The sequence below is a fragment of the Psammomys obesus genome, unplaced genomic scaffold (genome assembly GCF_907164565.1).
Source record: "Psammomys obesus unplaced genomic scaffold, mPsaObe1.curated_primary_1811, whole genome shotgun sequence".
In the NCBI taxonomy this organism is placed as follows: Eukaryota; Metazoa; Chordata; class Mammalia; order Rodentia; family Muridae; genus Psammomys; species Psammomys obesus.
In genome coordinates, this window is record NW_026587216.1 from 17,226,311 (window position 1) to 17,246,791 (window position 20,481).

Below are 20,481 nucleotides of genomic sequence, written 5' to 3' on the forward strand. Positions count from 1 at the left end.
AGAACATCATGACCTTTGTCAGTCACTCTTTCCAGGCTACTGTGCTCATGTGTCTAAAATGCAAAGAGACCTTTGTGGCTCTCTTGCCTTAAAACACACACATAAGCATGATCAAGAGGCATACCCCTGTATCTCCTTTCTTTGTGAGTTAGTTCACTGATTAATATTCAATAGGTGAGCAAAATTCTAAAAGCATTCAGTCATGGATAGAGGAATATCAGGGATGAGAAAAGACAAGATAGGATGGAGGCATCTTACGTCCAATAGATTTGATGCTGATACAAGATGCTAAAGGAGAAAAAATGCTAAGAATAACATTTTCAGAAAAGCAGCAAGTGCCTTTTTAAAAAAGTGCTTATTTCAAGACAGGTTTTATTATTTTTAGTTTTTTATTTTAATTTTTATTAATTACAGTTTATTCACTTTGTATCCCCCCGTAGCTCCCTTCCTCCTCCCCTCCCAACCTCACCCTCACTCCCCTTTCTCCACCCATATGTGTAATTACAATTTTCCAGCAGACACTTTCAAAAAGTTAAAAAAAAGATTAGTTTTCGTAATATATTTCACTTGACATGCCTCAGCTATGGCTATTCTAACATATAATAAATGTAAGAAAATTTCTTTATACATGACATTTTTATCCACTAACTTCAGCTATGATATGTATTGTACACTAACACACATCTTGATCCAGACTCAAATTTTTCTTTTGAAACACTTGATCATCATTTAATGTTTACGAAACTTAAAGTAAAAAATAAAAATAAAAAACAAAAAACCAAACACTTATATTGACATATTCAAGTTGTTCAGCACATATTTAAAACTTTTTCCAATCGCCAAATTGAGGATACTTACTTTTCTTTCAATTGAAATTCAGTAAAGTTTAAAATTGAGTTTTACTGGCGTATTAGTCACTTGGCACGGGTAGAAGAACTTCGTGCAAGTGCAGGAACCTGTATCGGATGGGCTTTCTCCACAAAATGTCTTAACCATAGTGTTAGGAAACTATGCAGTGAGGTGATCATTTGAAAACGTGTTTAAGTTAGGGATCAACATATGTTTCCAAGTAAAACAATTTAGAATACTATCAAAATTATTCCTGTATTAAGATTACTTATTTTATTTGAGCTTCAATCTAGATCTTGTTCTTTGGGGAAGCAGATGAATCTGTGAGGCAGCCTAAATGTTCTGGCATGACGCGGGGAGCTTGAAAACCAGGGTTACTTTACAAAAGCCATCTCCGATTAGTCACTGTGTCAAAGAAGAAAACAGGTTTTGATAACTCTTGACCACATTACTTCTAATCATTCACATAAAGCCGCACTCTTTAGATCTGGATAAATTTAGAACTTATAGCATATTTCAGAAATGGATCCGGCTCTGTTTTTAAGGGATCTGTAAAAATCAATACTATATGGTTAGTTAGGAAATGGGAAGAATGTGGCTTCATTTTTTAATTTAATTAATTCTGTATTCTAGATTCCTAAACAATAAGCTGAATGCATTTTAAATATATATATTAAATATTTGAAATTACAAATTTAGGCTACTTTAGCCAGCACTCAGAGACAGGGCCAGGCAGATCTCTATGAGTTCAAGACCAGCCTTGTCTAGATAGTGAGTTCCAGGACTACCAGAGCTGTGTAGAGAGACACTGTCTCAAAAAAAAAAAAATCTAGGGCACTTTAAAATGCCATTACTTATTTTGTTATAATTCTTGAGACAACACTATCGTAACAAAAAAGCAGTTAAGACTAAGACTCTCTAAGATAGGCGTTCTGTTCTCAAGTTAAATGAACCAAACACATGATTAACACAGTATTAATAAAAGTATTAAACACAGTATTAATAAAATAAATAGAGGGTTTAAGTGTGTCCAAGGTCTCCTCCACAATGAGGTAAATACATATGGAATAATAGGGGGAAGTTCAATGCATTAGCATTTAACAGTCAAAACAGGAACGTTTAAAATACTCTGTTCATGGTTAAAAATAATTTGTACTCCAAGTCCAGTGATCATTGCCAGGGAGAACCAAAGTTGAAATTTTTTTCTATTAAAAACATGACTCAGAGGAAAAAATACGGGGGCTGGTAATGAAGGAAATGATCTGGGGTCATCCCTATTGGTCACTCCTACAGTCACATGGTTGCGACATCTTTAAAAGGGAGTTCTCTGGACTCAGGAGGTTCATAGCACCTTCCCCCATCCTGCAGCCTCTTTCTCACCTGGAAGAGAAATCTCAGAAGGTTTACAAAAATGTGTGATGCCTTTGTGGGAACCTGGAAACTCATCTCCAGTGAAAACTTCGATGATTATATGAAAGAAGTGGGTAAGTGCTGTGGGTGATGGGGTCTTCCCCACTGGGAAGAGGGCTTTCAGCCTGGGGAGAGCATCTGAGATGAAATGATGTCTCCCTTATGGAGGGTGTGGAAGCCACAAGAAAAAGCATGAATAAGGGGCTTTCTAAATCAGACCTTCAACTTCATGCTATCTACAGGTGAACCAGCAGGGAAGTCTAAACGAAAATCTCCTGTGGCTTATAGAATGCAAGACGTTGCCTCCATTACCAGACTTGTGTTTCTGTGGCTCACTTGGATGTTTTTTAACATTTCCTCTTACATGGAAATTTTGCAGTAACTTAGGGAGAAAAAATGTACCTTTTTTTTTTTTTTTTTGGTAGCATGGAGTAATTTTTGTTTAAAATTGAAGTTGTGATACTGCCCATCTTAGAAAAAAAAAGTCATGTTGGAAAATATATTTTAGCAAATGCTTTTCTATCTCAATGTTAAGGCATGAGAATGTGTGAGTATTTTATAGAAGACAAAAGCTTAACCACGGGAGACATTTTTCTTCAAGGGATTAAACATTCACTGGTTTTGAATGATCTGGGATGCCATAGATTTAGCAAGTGATTCAAAAGGACTGTGCCTTTCTGATAGCTGAGGCTAGAAGTGGTTTAGGTTTGGTCAACACTACCCGATGCTACTGTGTGTGTGGTCACCAGGCAATGCTGGCATTGATTCGGTGGCCATCAACGAAGCGATGCGCTTTATCAGGAAGCTTCTGTGTGGAGTCCCTTCTCTCCCTGACCTTCAGAAGGTCAGCTCCTATAGTGCAGAGTGTCTTCTTTAGGAAAGAATCCCCTAAATCACCAAAGGCTTAACCTTCCCCTCCGTTACATAGCAGGAACTTTTGATTATCTGTCAATATTGATCTCTTGTTTGCAGATAAGAATATCAGGAATTTCAGCATGACTGACCTCTTAGCACATCGGCTAGTTACCATTCAGTATGTTGTATGCTAGCTACTATCCAGAAACAGCAGGGTTTGGGCCACATTTAGCTATTGACTTTTGGAAACATTTTATACCAGTATTATTCACACCTAAATTATAACAACACTACTTAAATTGTGAAAGATTTATAATTAAAGGCCTAACAGTATTTCCTGAACGGAATTGGCAGCTGTAATTGACTGGGTTGGCAGGTATTGTCTTCTGCAGTCAAAGAAAAGCAGAAAGAAACAAGTGAAGCTGTAGTCTGGCCCAGGCTCAGTCTCTCTCAGTTCGTTTTCCATGTTGCATTCCTTCCCTGTATTGACTGATTGTACCGAATGTTGGGTTCTGTGGCAGAGTGAGTATTCAAGGCAGAAATACTTCATTTTCTTATTGTGGCTACTTTCTAGCCAGAGAACTAAGTCACAGCCTTTGCACCACTTATCTTGTGCTGTGTTTCTCCTCTCAGTTCATCCTTAGTTCTAACCTTTGGTCACCTTTAGTCAAAGAGATAGCCTTTATTTAAGCATTTGTGTTGGGAGAGTCAGCAGTCCTGTTAGTGCGAATGCTGTATAATGTCTGCAGACAGAGCACCTAAGGTGTGAGTGGCTTGGCCTCCACAAGTGAGCATTTCCTTCATTTAAACAAACCAGACCTTCAAAACAATGAAATTCAGATTTCTTGAGTTCAAAAGGTATTTGCTGAGTCCCCTTTAATTTTCCTTACACATTACTTAGAATGATATCGCCATTCTAAAATGACATGATATGTAGGAAATGATTTTCCCTCTAGAGAAATTAATCAAATATCTTTATTTCATGAGGGAGTAATATGGGAAGGAAGCCTAGAACATTAAACTTGGCAACAAATGCTGTGAAATGTGATTTCTGTACACTCAAAATAGATGATCTTTTAACCCGATAATTCTGTATCAGGCCTGGTCTCTGACTTAGATTTTTTAGAATATAACTTTTAGTATTTAAGAAATAACACAACAGTCAAATTGTCTCAAACATAAACACAAATAGAGATAGTATACATATACTTACTACTACTATATTATAATAGATGATACTGACATATATAAAGCACATAGACATCATGGCATGAAGATTTCATCTCTATAAGTTCTTGTGAATTAAGGATTCCCCTGAGGGGTTGTATTTAGAAGCAGAGAAGAGGCCAAGCTAACAGTCAATCCGGTGGTTGTCTTCTGAGCATTATTCTCAGGGATTAGCCCAACATGTTTAGCTGCAAAGCTTGTCTCAAAGGAGCCTCAGGAAACCTGCCATCTTCTTCACGCATACAAAAGTGTAAGCATGCTGTGCTTTCTCTCCCTAACAACAGGGGTGGGCTTTGCCACCAGGAAAGTGGCTGGTATGGCCAAGCCCAACATGATCATCAGTGTCAATGGAGATATCATCACCATCCGGTCAGAGAGTACTTTTAAAAACACAGAGATTTCCTTCAGCCTGGGCAAGGAATTTGAAGAAACCACTGCAGATGACAGGAAAGTAAAGGTGAGAAACAACGGCTTCTAAGTCCACAGCCTGCAGGACGTGACCTCAGGACAATGGGAAGAAAAGCTTCCCTTTGTTGACTGAAGGCCTCTGAGCTCCCATCCCTAAACAATCGCCATCACTAGGCAGATGATGCCTTTCCCCTGGTTACTTAGGTTGCCCTGATATTAAGAATGATTAGCATATTTTATGTGTCCTAAAATAGTGTATGTGGAGTAATAAAATGTTAAGGAAGGCTTTCTAAGGAGAGGCTAAAATAATAAATATTACCGTACTATCACAATCTTAACATATGTTTTATCATCTAGTTTTTTTCCCAGTATATTCTTTTCTTCAAAATGTGATTTTATTCTCTGTTTCTATTCATAATATATATACATATATATATATATGAGTCCTACATTATTTTTTTTCAAGACATGTTTCTTCTTTTTTGTTGTTGGACTATATTCTTGGCATTTAGAGTTACTAAGGCCCTCAGAAAAGTCCTTTGAACCAGGGTTCCATAATTTCAATCTTATTGTCATGTGCAAATTGCAATCTCTTTTCACTGTGGCCACAGAGCATCATAACCCTGGATGGCGGGGCCCTCGTACAGGTGCAGAAGTGGGACGGAAAGTCAACCACCATAAAGAGAAAGCGAGATGGTGACAAGCTGGTGGTGGTGAGTATTTCCTGCGTACGTAGCTCTAGACCCCACCTTCAGGACCTCAGGACCACCACTCCACTTTAGAAAACTCGCCGGCTTGTGTAGACCAAGGGATTTATTTGTAGCACTTGTTTATTTGGAGCTAACTGAGGGTTGAATCTGGGTTTTCACACTTGCCCTTCTGAGCCCCATCCTCTCATGTGGTCAGGCTCCACCCATGCACGTTTCCCCTTAAGGAAGTAGTCCCTGCTTCCTCTCAGGCATCACAAGATGCCTCGTGCAACACCCTCATCACAGTGCAGTCTGTGGTTCTGCTCATGGTACTCACTCCCTGACAGGAAGGCCTGCACCTGCTTGGTCTTTGCATCACCCTAACCTGGATGTGCAACACAAGCACAGGACTGTAGAACACACGGTTTTGGTTGAATAGCACTTCTCTTCCGACACTGAGAGACACCAAAATTAAATGCAAGCTGTTGTTTCCTTTATTTGACCACGAACATTTTGTGCCTGTGTCCAGGAATGTGTCATGAAAGGCGTGACTGCTACAAGAGTTTACGAAAGGGCATGAGCCAGGAGACGTGGCCCTGGACTGAAATGCGCACCAAACTCCTCAACAGTCAGTTGGATGTACCGCTTTTCTTTTTTTTTTTTTTTAAATATGATCTTCCACTAATTAGCAAGCAACTAATTTTTTTTTCTAAAGCTAGATTTTATTGAATGTGGTTGTGTTGGTTAAATAAAACCTTTTTAGACTTAGAAAGTGGCATAATGATATTTTTATTGGGTGTCTAATTTTATACTCATAAAGGAGTGAAAAGAATAGAAAAAACTTCATTATTATTATTTTGGTACTGATATAAGTAAATAAAGTCTTTCATAATAATGCATGGCAGAAAAGTCAATGTCCATGAACTTTCCTAGATAAGGGACAGTACAGAGGAACCGAGACTGAATAGTAAGCCCTGCTTTCGCGTGCCTACAGATCTAGCACAATTGTCCACATCCATGTGATTCAAGTATACACTGTCATATCTGCCCTGTCCTGGGGCACTGGGACTCAATAGTGCATACAATGCTGCAGGAAAGAGCTCTAGTCTCTGATGTATGTGTGTGTGTGTGTGCGTGCGTGCATGTGTTCGTGTGTGTTTGTTCTCTGTGTGTGTTTATGTGTGTGTGTGTGTGTGTGTGTGTGTGTGTTACTAAATACTCCAGACTAGTTTTGAACTACAATTCTTTTGCTTCAGTCTCGTGTGTTGTTGCTGGCGTTTAAGTACATACCACCATGCTCAGCTAGTCTGAACAAGTGTTTTAATAACTATTGTAAAAAAAAAAAAACCATGAAACTCTGAGACTGTTCGCTTTATAAAGAAATGGTTTACTTGGCTGTCAGTTTTGCACTTTTGGAAGCTGAAAGCTCAAGACAGTGCAGTGCAGAGATTCAGCACTGACCTCATGGTAGGTGTTATCATGGGAACATAATAGGGAGAGAGGCATCTCCTTGACAAGGAGCCATTCTTGTCATTTATAACAACATTCTGTGGGATCTAACAGGTTCCACTAATCTCATCAGAGAAGATTCCTGCCTGAAACCTCATCCCACTCACCTGACCTAATGACCTTTTCTGTAAACCTCATCCCTTAATGCTCCAGCACCTTAATGCACCATGCTGGGGGATGAATCTTCAGAGAACAAACCACATCCAAGCCTGTTGGGTGATCTTTTTGTACGCTGTGTAAAGAAGGTCTTTATATCATTCAAATGCTGATTTCTGTAGCAGCAGAAATCAGACTTTGGTTTTATTATTCTAATTGCTCAGAACCTGCATCATATTTTGTAAACATATACTTTCTTCACCTCTCCGATTGGTTTAAGAAAGAGCTGAATGGCCTATAGCAAAGACAGGACAGGAAGGCAGAAGTTCTGGGAAGAGAAAGGAACTCTGGGAAGGAATCTGAGGTGGGAAGGGTGGCCAGTTAGATAAGAAGGAGACGAAAGAAAACAGGAAACAAGCTAGAAACCCGCCACGGAGGGCCTCTGAAAGGCTCTGCCCTGCAGACTATCAAAGCAGATGCTGAAACTTATGGCCAACTGTTGGGCAATGTGCATGGAATCTTATGTAAGAAGTGGGAAATAGTAAGATCTAGAGAGGACAGGAACTCCACAAGGAGAGCAACAGAACCAGAAATTTGAACACAGGGGTCTTCCCAGAGACTTATGCTCCAACCAAGTACCATGCATAGAGATAACCTAGAACCCCTGCACAGATGTAGCCCATGGCAGTTTAGTGTCCAAGTGGGTTCCATAGTAATGGGAAGAGGGACTGCCTCTGACATAATCTGATAGGCCTGCTCTTTGATCACCTCCCCCTGAGGGGGAAGCAGCCTTACCAGGCCACAGAAGATGACAATGCAGCCACTACTGATGAGATTTGATAGACTAAGATCAGAAAGAAGGAGAGGAGGACCTCCCCAATCAGTGGACTTGGGGAGGGGCATGCATGAAGAAAGGGAAGGGAGGGTGGGGTTGGGAGGGGAGGAGGGAGAGGCTTATGGGGGGATACAAAGTGAATAAAGTGTAATTAATAAAAATTAAAAAATTTGTTCACTTAAAACTATTATAAAATTCATTCTTGAAGAAAAAAAAAAGGAGACAAAAGCATGTGTACTGAGGAGAGGTAACCAGCCACATGGCAGAATGCAGGCTAATGGCTAATGGAAAGCCATTAATTTAACTTAAGAACTAGCTGGGGAACAAGCCTAAGCTAAGGCCAAGTTTTCATAATTAATAACAGGTCTCACAGGTCTCAGTGTCATTATTTGAGAGCTGGCGGTCAGAAGAGAGCCCCTTCATACAAACCATAGCGGCATGCTGGACCAGGAAGCCACACAGAAGCCATGCCTGTCATTCCACAGGGCTCATGCTGGGCTAGTATGACAGGCTTGTTCAGTAGTTGCCAAACATTTATGTTTATTATCAGTAGCACTCTTTACTCAAAACCTCCATGGAATCCTTATATCTAACACACACGTGCACACACACACACAGGCATGATAACAGTGAGGGTTGAAATGTATGCGCACACACATATAATAACAGTGAAACGTAAAACTCGTGTCCGTAAAAATATAAAACAGCCACGTACACACACACAAAATAGTCAGGTTTCCTGGTCAGCACAGGTGCATAGATATGTGCATGTACTTGTGTGTTTTGCTTGCATTTCTTGTGGGAGGAATGAAGTGCTTCTACAATGAGGCTTTGCACATGACTTCTAAATCACATTTACATGGTTTAGCGGGCAGCCTCGCTTTCCAGCCTTTTCCAGTTGATCTAACTTGGAGTGATCTCTTCCTGGGAGATGTGTCTGAGAGGCAAAAGTGTTCTTGGAACCCAGGCTTGCTTTAAGCTTCCAACAGTGAGAGGACGCTTGTAGACGGTCCAGCAGGGGATCCGGAGCTGGACATCATGAAACTGACAGCTGAATGTCACTGCAGATCTTGATAGACACACTTCAAAACTTTGATACATTTATGTGTAGAGCTGAATAGGAATCTAACCCAAAGTAAAAGAGGCAAGTGAAAGTGAAGGCAGAGATGCCATGCCTCAGGCACAGTAACTCACTCACTGGGAAGAGTCAGAGATTCTGTGCCTTTTAGCAAAAGCAGTTTCTAAGATCTTGCTGCAGTCTGATTACTATAGTTAGCACAATACGATATGTAAATATCCAATTTTCAACATCATCATCAACAACAAAAAATTCCAGGACATGCAAAAAGTGTTCAAGAGAGGAACTAGAGATCTGGGAGCTCGGAATATATAACAGCACACTGCTACTGGATACGATGGCAATCCCTCAAAAAATATAGCACAGAACTACTGTGTGAATCAGCAAAGTAAAAGCTGATTCTACAACATTCAGAATAGGTCAATAACATGAGCCAAACGACAAATGTCCATCAGCAAGTGAATGGATGAATAACGCACACACACACACACACACATATACCATAAGGCTCTCAAATGCCTATGCAAGCACAGGAACATACACACAGTGAAATTACTGTCGTCAGTCACAAAAGCGAAGGAATTTTTTTGTTCTTAAAATAATAATAAATCTTTTCATGGAAGAAAACTTTAAACGTTCCTTTGATCGTGTTTTATTCCTCCCTCAACTCCTCCCAGATCCCCACCTATATTTATGTTCCATCTCTCCCTCTTTTTTTTAAACAACAAAAGCAAACAAGAAACAAAACCAAAGAAACCTGGAAACACAAAATCAAAAATCAAAACAAATAAGCAAAATACCAATAAGACCAAAAAAAAAAATGCCAACACATGACAAAATAAAACAAGAAGTCCACAGAAACACTGTTGAGTTCATTTTGTGTTGGCCACTGCGCCGAAGTGTGGTTCTTACACCCGGTGAGACTCCACTGGAGAAAACAGATTTTCTTTCTGCCAGTAGGTATCAGCTGCAAATAGCCTTTTAGTTAGGGGTGGGACCTCAGCTCCGCTTTCCCTCCTCAGTGCCAGGGTCTAAACCTGTGCAGGTCGTGTTCATGCTGACGCAGTCTCTGTGAGGTTGTCTGCGCATTGGTTCCTTGGTGTCTGGAAGACACTGTTTCTTGGTGTCACCCATCACCTCCGGCTCTTGAAATCTTTCTGCCTCCTCTTCTGCACAGATTCCCGAGGTGTGAGAGGAGGGGGGTTGGCAAAGATACCCCTTTTAAGATGGGGTGCTCCCAAGTCTCTCATCCTCTGCACAGTGTCCAGTTGTGGGTCTCTGTGTTAGTTGCTACCTACTGAAAGAAGTTCCTCTGATGAGGGCTGCTCTGTGGGAATAGCAATACATTATTAGGAATCATTTTATTTACAAGTTCCTTTAGCAGAATGCTAGCAGTAGGTTTTTCCCTAGGCCCTTGAGTTATGTAGAATAATAGTAGGATTTTCCTTAGGCCCAATGAATTATGTAGGCTCAGGCTATTGGCCGCTTAGCAATGTCAGGTGTGGGGTCCATCTCATGGAGTTACCTTAAATCCAATTTTAAAAGTGGTTGGTGTTGTGCCACTATTACGCCCGTGTAGGTCCCAGGGTCTGTAGCTAGGTGATACTGATGGTTATCTTTCTAATCTAGTAGCATGCAGAATGTCATCCACAGCCGTGAATGCTATCTAAGGGGCGGTGTGTGTGTGTGTGTGTGTGTGTGTGTGTGTGTGTGTGTGTGTGTGAATCTTCAAGTTTGGCACCAGCTCAACTCCATTTTCAATGACACAAACAAGTGTGGTTTTCAGCAATAGAGTCTTGCTGGCAGGTTGTGGGGGACAACTAACGGCTTTGACACTAGCCTGTGATGTTAGGGTTTTTCCATGGGTCCTTTTGGCCCAACAAGATGTAAGCCATTCCTGGAACCAGAAGTTTTACTTGGTAGTATAACATGTCTAGTTGGGGCATTGGCTCCCCTATTGTCTGGTGAGTCCATTTAGATTCCTTTCATATGTGTGTATATTGTAGGAAGGTTTTCATGTGGCCTTTCAAATGAGCTTTAGTGTTAGTTGTCCCTTTCTATATTCCCTCCTTTATATTGCCTTCCCTTCCCTTTCCCCATTTAAAACGAAAAAAAAAAATTTTTGATGGGCTAAAAAAAAAATCCATGGATGAATTTTAAGGATAAACTAAGCAAAATAGGCCTGTTATAAAAGTATAAAATAACATGATTTTTCTCTTTCTTTCTCTCCTTCCCTCCCTATCTCTCTCTCTCTCTCTCTCTCATACACACACACACACACACACACACACACACACACACACACACACAGTATAGCTCCTGAAACAGTGAAAACCATGGAGACAGAAACATACGTCGCTACAGCAGAGGGCCTAGTGTTTTGGACACATCAGGAAGGTGGAGCACCTGCTGGGGAAACCTTCAGCTTCTAAAACAGGCTGTGTAGACCTGGGCCGGGAGGGCTGGCATGGACTGTGAGCATGGGGCTGCCTGAGTTTGTTGGGCTTCATGTCACAGAGCCCTGGATATTGGACGCAGAGCTACAGGGTTTAACACTTGCTGGGCTGTATTTCCCTCTTGCTTGGTTTTGATCTCTTTTTGCCTATCTTACAGGTCTCCCTTTTGGAATGGCAATGTCTACGCTATGTTGTTGGGCACTGGAAGTAGGTGACCTCTGATTTCACAGTAGCTTATAGCTAAAACATCATCTTCAGTCTCAGAGCTTTTAGGTTTCAGAATCCTGAACCACACTAGAGCTTTGGCACCTGCTGAAATTGGATTAAATGCATTTTGCATTTATGAGATGGTGCGAGCTTTGGGAAGTCACTGTCAAAAGTTCTGGTTTGACTCTTAAATGTCCTCCACAGGTTCGTGTTTTGAATGCTTGTCTCACAGCTATTTGAGAGGCATAATTTCAGAAAGTACATCCCGGATGGCAGATGTAGGGAGCTAGGGATGGGTCTGTGAAGGTCATTAACCTGGCTTCAAGTTCCTGCTATTATCTGCTTTCTGGTCTGCTGAGATGTGATGAGCCAACAGACTCCCACCATTGTGAGCTAGGCTGTGCTTCTCCCTCCCTTGTGATTCGGAGCCAAAATAAACCACCCCTTGCTTAATCTGGCTGTCAGGGATTGTGGTCAGAGCAATGGAGAACTAATTAACACTGCGTTCGGTGAGGGCCAGAATGAAAGGCCCATGCTAGTACCAGAGAAGGCCCAGGTATTAAACCTGTCTTTAGTTCCTGCTAACACTAATAAGGAGAAAGAACTGAATACTGTTTATTTATTTTGTTACTCACCTACAAATCCTTTGCTTAACATTTTACGGTGTGGCTTACAGCCAGGTGCTATCTCAGGAACAGAAATGAGTTTAAAGTATTGTCTTCTCTTGGTTCACTTTTACAACTGCTCCCGGATGTCTGAGAGAAATGCAATTCTAGAAGCTGTGTTCTCTAACACACTTCTTTCTAAGGTCTCAATGAGTGCTATAATAGGTACTGAACAGCTCCGAACCAGATTGTCATGTATTAGAGATGGGTCTGTGAAGGAGGGTAGAAATGTGCACGAAATCAGCTGCTCGTGATACAAGTAATTGGCCGGATACACATGAACTGTTTAATGAAGTTTTTTTGCAAAGGTGTGTCAATAGCAAAAAGGCTTAACCACCGAACAACAAATCTCAAACACAAGACTGTTAAGTAATAACACTATGACTTCATATGACAGAGATCGGATCTGGCTCCAAATTTGGGTTTGTATCACAATGGATGCAGCTGTGTAATATCACAGAAGAAATCTGAAGTGTTTGGAGGAAGACTCAAGGTTCAATCTCCCTCTGACTCCTTCCCAGATGCAGGAATTCGACAGAAGTCAGAAATTTGACTTTTTTCCTTTTGTCACATGGACCTAATGATTTCTAAGAAGGACTGCAGTATTTACTTCTGAATCAATATCAGAATAACAAGGCCAGCTGGCCAGCTGGTGACCAGTGTCCTTCTACCCCACAGGCCAACACGCACAGATGTCTGTTCTCTGCCTTCCGAATGCAGAAGAACACAGTTATAAGCAGTAAAGCAAGCTAGTGTGTCTCTTGCTCTGTATTTGAGCACTGAATCTGATTGTCAACCCTTGAGACTCTTAGCATTAGCATAATCTTCCTGATGAACTCTAGTGGTTTTGCTGGACTTCTTTTGCCCTGCCGGAATAGATGAATAACTTTTCAATTCAGTTCATCAATATAACATTTCCCACTTCTTCATGTCTTTTCTTCAAAAGCAATTCTTTGTCTCACATAAATTGTCATTACTCTCTCAACCTCAAACAGCAACATCTTGTTTGTTTTGTATGTAATGAGATGGCTTTATACACAAGATGAACAGATATTTTTCAGAATCGATGGATTTTTTGACATAGAGCAGATGAATACTCATTTTCTAGTCCCTGACCACGCAAATGTCAAGCTCGCCAACACAGCTAGAGGTGGCAGCAGCAACATCAATCCATTCAATCAAATGCTTAGAAAACTGGGGACCTGTGAACTGATTTCACTTGCTTGGAGAGCAGAACATGAATCAAGAAGGAATTGCCTAGATATTTAATTTACTGCTGTTATTACTTACTTTTTTCATTTTAATTTTTTTTATTTGTTTAAACACTTTATAGCCTGATCCCAGCTCCCCCCTCCTTTCCTTCCAGTGCCACCCTTACGCTTTCTCCCCCTCCTTCTTCTGAGAGAAGGGGAGGTTTCTAAGGGTACCAACCCACCCTAGCACCCCAAGTCACAGCAAGAATAAGCACACCTTCTTCCACTGAGGCCAGAAAAAGGAGCCCATCTAGGAGAAAGGGATCCAAAGGCAGGCAACAGAGTCAAAGATAGCCTTAACTCCCATATTTAGAGGACCCACATCATGACCAAGCTTCACATCTGCTACGTGTGTGTAGGGGGCCTAGGTCCAGCACATGCCTGCTTTTTGGTGATTCAGTCTCTGTGAGCCCGCATAGGCTCAGGTTAGTTTACTCTAGTTGTTCTTATGGTGTCCTTGACACCTCTGGCTCCCTCAATCCTTCCTCCCACTTTTTCTCAAAACTCCCTCAGCTAGGCCTATTGTTTGGCTGTGGTCAACAATTAATAAATGCGACCTCGTGAAACTGAAAAGCTTCTTTAAGGCAAAGGACACTGTCAATAGGACAAAACAGCAGCCTAAAAATTGGGAAAAGATCTTCACCAACCCCACATCTAACAGAAGGCTAATATCCAAAATATATAAAGAATTCAAGAAGTTAAGCACCAACAAACCAAATTAAAAAATGGAGTACAGAGCTAAACTTAGAATTTTCAACAGAGGAAGTACTTAAAGAAATGTTCAACAACCTTAGTCATCAGAGAAATGCAAATCAGAATGACTCTGAGGTTCCATCTCACACCCTTCAGAATGGCTAAAATTAATACCCCAAGTGATACCGCATGCTGGTGAGGATGTGGAAAAAGGGGAACATACCTCCATTGTTGGTGGGAGTGCAAACTTGTTCAACCACTGTGGAAATCAATCTAGAGGTTTCTCAGAAAGTTGGGAACAGCTCTACCTCAAGATCCAGTTATACTACTCCTGGACATATACCCAAAAGATGCTCCACCATACAACAAGGACATTTGTTCAACTATGTTCATGGTAGCTTTATCCTAATAGCCAGAAACTGGAAATAGCCCAGGTGTCCCTCAACCAAAAAAAAATGGATAGAGAAATTGTGGTACATTTACACAATGGAATACTACTCAGAAATTAAAAACAAAGACATCATGTAACTTGCAGGCAAATGGATAGAACTAGAAAATATCATCCTGAGCGAGGTAGCTCAGACCAAGAAAGACACGCATGGTACGTACTCATGTACTCACTTATAAGTGAACATTAGCCATGCTATAATCCAGACTCAAAGAAGCAAAGAAAGGTTCAAGGAAGATGCTTGAATCTCACTCAGAAAAGAAAAGAAAATAAATATCTGAAGTAGATGGAGGGAGAGATTTTTTTTTTACTGTAAATGTCAGGCATCATTTCCAGCATCCACCTAAAACTTTCCAAAATTTACCTGCACCATTACAAATTGTTTCTCTTGATATAAAGAAATTTTGCAAATCAGCACTGGTGTAGCACATCTGTAATCCTGGCACTTGGGAGGCTGAGGCAGAAGGATTGCTAATTTGAGGGTAGCCTGAGCTACATAGGGAGACCCTGTCTCAGAGAGACAGAGAGACAGAAACAGGGAGAAAGGGAGAGAGAGAGAGAAAGAGAGAGAGAGACAGAGACACACAGAGGCAGAGAGAGACAAAGACTTACAAACAGAGACAGAGACAGACACAGATACACACAGAGAAAGAATTTACTTTGTAAACATAAAATATGAGTGTTCTAGCCACTGACTCTACCATATCCCTCCTTTTTTGAAGGCCTTCGTTACAAATCTCTACTCAGCAATTATTACCACCTTTCTTCCTGGTACTCAGCTATTCTTGATTGACAACAATGATACTGTTAATAATACCCTGGACCTCACTCCAAGCAACTGAAGGCATTTTAAGTTACAATAACAGTATCAGTACATCAGCCCTGCAAGCAAGGGAAGGGACCATATTTTTCTAATGAAGGAGAGATTTGGTACCATGACTTGCACAAACAAACCAATAACAACAAAAATTAGCTGAGGCAGAGCAAGCAAGGATGTTCTTGTTGGTGTTCGTCAGACATTTGCCAGATGTTCCCTTAGGGTAAGTCAGCATTTAGTGTTCAAAGGCTGGTCTCCATCGACAGTTGTCTCCATTCGGCAAGCAACGTTCATGAGATGACTCCTGTGTGTAATCTTGTTGCTAGGAGCTAAAAGAGGTTTCCTGAATTAAGGTTTGCAGGTTAGTTTTCGGCCTTTTAATTTGGAGGTAAATAGAATGAGTCAAATGCGGGTCCCTGGAACCGCAGATTCCCGGTGTCCCATTGGCCACTCCAGGAATGGCACGTGATGAAGATGTTGTTTAAAATAAGCTGCTGCAGGCCCAGGGGTGGCCACACTTCCCTGGTTTCCAGTTGTGAGTGCCTCATCTTTCCAGACAGTTTTGCACGATGATTGAGCCCTTCTTAGGAACCTGGAAACTGGTCTCCAGTGAAAACTTCGAGGATTACATGAAAGAACTGGGTGAGAAAAACACCATTATGGGGTTCAGGAATTTGTGGCAAGAGGTTTTTTTGTATTGTAGCTAGCTTTGTACCTCACAATAAATTTTTGTATGATTTTCTTTTTGTGATCCTGGGTTATACTCATTTGAAAGAAAGTTTGTAATTCCACTTATTATCCATGTTTTATTATAATCAATAACAGTTAACATTAAGAAATGCTAGGTAGGTTTGCAGCTCTCTCAGTTTATAGTCCGTATGCTACAGCCTGGGCCCCCTGGTGGAAAACCATTACTTTGGTAGAATTTCTCCTTAGCTGGGTCATTTCATTGAGCAGCTTTTGTTCAACCCCAAGTTTGTGTGAAAATATCATTGTAGTAAGTATATAGATGGAATTTATAAATCTGGGGATTTACTTTAGTTATGAATTTAGAAGCATAATAGCGACAAATAACATTCAGGACAGTGGTTCTCAATCTTCTTAATCCTGCGAAACTCTAATATAGTCATGTTGTGGTCAACCCCAAACATAATTGTTGCTACATCATAATTGTAATTTTGTTATGAATCATACTGTAAATGTTTGATATGCAGGATATCTGATATTCAGCCTCCAAGGGGTTGACCCACAGATTCAGAACCACTGATTTAGTATATTTTTCTAGAATGTTCACTCAAGCATGATAGCTTTTCAGTAGATGATTTTGAAGGCTTTCTTTTTGAGAAGAGAAATAGAATAGTCTTTCTTTACTGACGGTCTCACCATTGGCCGTCTCTCAGAAGTATGGGTTCTACCTGACATTCCTCTGTACTTCAAGCTCCATAGTTAAGCATCAGTTCTGTCTATGACAGCTATACTGTTCTATGAATTCTTGAGGAACAAGATAGTTCATTTTTTGTAACCAACAGCAACCTCTCTTACAATAATAAACCATATACAAAGCAGAATATTTCTTCAATTTTTACATTTTGCCTAGATGGATGCTTATAATTATTAATAACATATTTACTTATTCTAAGCACTGAAAGAACAATGCATTATCCTTAATAAGAAGCTAGTATAATTATAAATATGATACTTGTTCCTCTTCCACAGAGGTATTAATTTTCCAGGAAGCAATAAAGAAATTTCCCCATCTCCTCATAGATTTATAGCCAAATTTGTTTTGTATAAAAATTTGGGGGCATATCAGAAACTTGGAAATGGTTTTGGCAGTGCATACCTACAATCCAGCTGTCAAACAGGAAGACAGAGAGTTCAAGTCTAGGCTAGTGAAATAGAAAGACCTATATGAGAAAAATATATATATTGCATATAATATATATAATATACTATATATCTACAGCTGTCTCTATTTGTATATCTATGTCTATATCTATTTATACATGCATCTATTTATATTTATGCTTAAATATATATAGAGAGAGATGAGGCAAGGAATAGAAGGGAACTTGAGCTTATGACCAAATAGCACTTTTTTCTTCTTTCTTTCTTTCTTTCTTTCTTTCTTTCTTTCTTTCTTTCTTTGCTTTTCCTTTTCTATTAATTTTTAATTTATTTTTTACTTATTACATTTTATTTACTTTGTATCCCAGCTGTAGCCCTCTCCTTCACCCCCTCCCAATCCTGCCTGCCCTCCCTCTTCTCCTCCCATACCCCTCCCCCAATCCACTGATAGGGAAGGTCTTCCTCTGCTTCCCTCTGACCCTAGCCTATCAGGTCTCATCAGGACTGGCTGCATTGTCTTTCTCTGTGGCCTAGTAAGACTGCCCACCCCCTGCCCAGGGGAAGGTGATCAAAGAGCCAGCCTCTGAGTTCATGTCAGACAATCCCTGTTCCCCTTACTAGGGAACCTGCTATGAGACTGAGCTGCCATGGAGTACATCTGAGTAGGGGTTCTAGGTTATCTCCATGCATGGTCCTTGGTTGGAGTATCTGTCTCAGAAAAGACCGCTGTGCCTGGAGTTTTTGGTTTTGTTGCTCTCCTTGTAGAGCTCCTGCCCTCTCTAGGTCTTTCTCCCCCTTCTTTCACAAGATTCCCTGCACTCTGCCCAAAGTTTGGCTATGAGTCTCAGCATCGGCTTCAATACCCTGCAGGGAAGAGTCTTTCAGAGGCCCTCTGTAGTACACTCCTGTCCTGTTTCCTGTTTTCTCCCTCTTCCAATGTCCATCCTGTTTGACTTTCTGAGTGAGGATTGAGCATCTTACCCAGGGTCCTCCTTCTTGATTAGTTTCTTTGGGTATACAGACTTTAGTATGATTATCTTATATTATATGTCTAATAAGTGAGAATATACCCTGTGTGTCTTTCTACTTCTGGAATACCTCACTCAGGATGATCTTTTCTAGTTACCACCATTTGCCTGCAAATTTCATGATTTCCTTGTTTTTAATTGCTGAGTAGTATTCCATTGTTTTAATGTACCACAATTTCTGTATCCATTCCTCAGCTGAGGGACATCTGGGTTGTTTCCAGGTTCTGGTTATTACGAATAAAGCTGCTACAAACATGGTTGAGCAAATGTCCTTGTTGTATACTTGAGCATATTTTAGATATACACCTAGGAGTGGTATAGCTGGGTCTTGAGGTGGCACTATTCCTAATTGTCTGAGAAAGCACCAGATTGATTTCCAAAGTGGTTGTACAAGTTTACATTCCCACCAGCAATGGAGGAGGGTTCATCCTTCTTCACATCCTCTCCAGCATATGTTGTCATTTGAGTTTTTGATCTTAGCCATTCTGATGGGTGTAAGGTGAAATAAGTCATTTTGATTTGCATTTCCCTGATGACTAAGGACATTGAGCGTTTCTTCAAGTGTTTCTCTGCCATTTGATATTCCCCTATTGAGAATTCTCTGTTTAGCTCTGTTCCTGATTTTTTATATGGATTACTTGATTTGTTGCTATTTAACTTCTTGAGTTCTTTATATATTCTGGATATTTGCCCTATGTTAGATATTGGGTTGGTGAAGATCCTTTCCCAGTCTGTAAGTTGTAGTTTTGTTTTGATGACAATGTCCTTTACTTTACAGAAGCTTTTCAGTTTCATGAGGTTCAATTTATTGATTGTTGATCTTAGAGCCTGTGCTGTTGGTGTTTTTTTCAGGAAATTGTCTTCTGTGCCAATGAGTTCCAGGTTCTTCCCCATTTTTTTCTAACAGCTTTAGTGTGTCTGGTTTTATGTTTGATCCACTTGGAATTTACTTTTTTGCAGGGTCATAAGTATGAATCTATTTACATTTTTCTACATGTAGACATCCAGTTAGACCAGCACCATTTGTTGAAGATGCTGTCTTTTTTCCATTGTATGGTTTTTGGCATCTTTGTCAAAAATCAGGTGTCCATAGGCATGTGGGCTTATTTCTGGGTCTTCTATTCGATTCCATTGATCCACCATTCTGTTTCTATTCCAATACCATGCAGTTTTTATCACTGTGGCTCTATAGTACAGCTTGAGATCAGAGATGGAGATACCTCCAGAAGATCTTTTATTGTAGAGCATTGTTCTAGCTATTCTGGGTTTCTTGTTATTCCATATGAAGCTGAGAATTTTTTTTTCAAGATTTGTAAAAAATTGTGTTGGTAATTTGATGGTAATCAAATAATACTTGTTTTGACTAAAAGCTGGGTCAAGTGTGGAATAAGAGGGAATAGCAACTGAATTCTCCATTCTGGGACCCTTCTAAGTCCTCTCATGTACTCTTCCAATGCAAGGTGATCAAGGCTTGACTCACCCACATTTTGCTATGGAGAAAGCTGAAAAGAAGACAAGCTGTCAAGTGTCAGGGATAGAGCCCAGGCTTTGAACTCACTCTTCCTTGAGGTCCACAGATCTGTTTTCATACAGTGAGGTGCATCCCATCCATAGCTGGAATGCACAGGAAATTCAATATATATTCAGAAGAAGGAGTCCATGTTTGTCTACCTACTGTGAAAGTCCACAAGCCAAGCACCAGAACCAGCCTTTGGGCCAAGTGCTTCCTGCACTGTCTTTGCAAGTTTCCACACAGTTGAATGTAAGCATTTGATCCCCAAAAACCATCCTGCGAATGCTCGCTTCATATTAAGCACAAAAGTCTGAGAAAATGAGTTCAGCTTTTCAAGATGTCAGAATTACATAGTTGCACCTTGGAAGGACCTGGCTTATTCTAGAGACTACAGAGAATGTCAAACAAAACCCTGTGGCTGGATCTGTGAGTCAGTGCAAGCCCAGCAATCAGAGGAGAAACAGGAGGACCTTGACCTCAAGGCTAGCCTGGACTACATAATGAGACCCTGCTTGAAAAGAAAGAAAACTTTATGTCAGTCAAGATTTCAGTGTGTGTGTGTGTGTGTGTGTGTGTGTGTGTGTGTGTGTGTGTGTG

At 40.5% G+C, this 20,481-nt stretch overlaps 2 protein-coding genes across 2 annotated transcripts in view; both read left to right on the plus strand.

Moving 5' to 3' along the window:
• Positions 1–2,199: 2,199 nt before the first annotated feature.
• Fabp4 (fatty acid binding protein 4) lies at positions 2,200–6,230 on the plus strand. The gene is made up of 4 exons (XM_055603408.1): positions 2,200–2,333; positions 4,626–4,798; positions 5,361–5,462; positions 5,968–6,230. The coding sequence occupies exons 1-4, from the start codon at positions 2,261–2,263 to the stop codon at positions 6,016–6,018; spliced, it is 399 nt and encodes a 132-aa protein (XP_055459383.1). The 5' UTR covers positions 2,200–2,260; the 3' UTR covers positions 6,019–6,230.
• A 9,819-nt stretch (positions 6,231–16,049) lies between these two features.
• Positions 16,050–20,481, plus strand: part of Fabp9 (fatty acid binding protein 9) — a 5,718-nt gene continuing 1,286 nt past the window's right edge. The window contains exon 1 of the mRNA XM_055603456.1: positions 16,050–16,137. Coding sequence (XP_055459431.1) covers positions 16,065–16,137 — 73 coding nt within the window. The 5' untranslated portion in view covers positions 16,050–16,064. The remainder of the gene's footprint in view (positions 16,138–20,481) is intronic.

Bases quoted from the DNA above. Each gene is read 5' to 3' on its own strand.
- Fabp4 (XM_055603408.1), top strand. From the start codon at position 2,261: ATGTGTGATGCCTTTGTGGGAACCTGGAAACTCATCTCCAGTGAAAAC. The intron at 4,799-5,360 runs GTGAGAAACAAC...CTGTGGCCACAG, and splicing joins CAGATGACAGGAAAGTAAAG to AGCATCATAACCCTGGATGG. The intron at 5,463-5,967 runs GTGAGTATTTCC...GCCTGTGTCCAG, and splicing joins ATGGTGACAAGCTGGTGGTG to GAATGTGTCATGAAAGGCGT.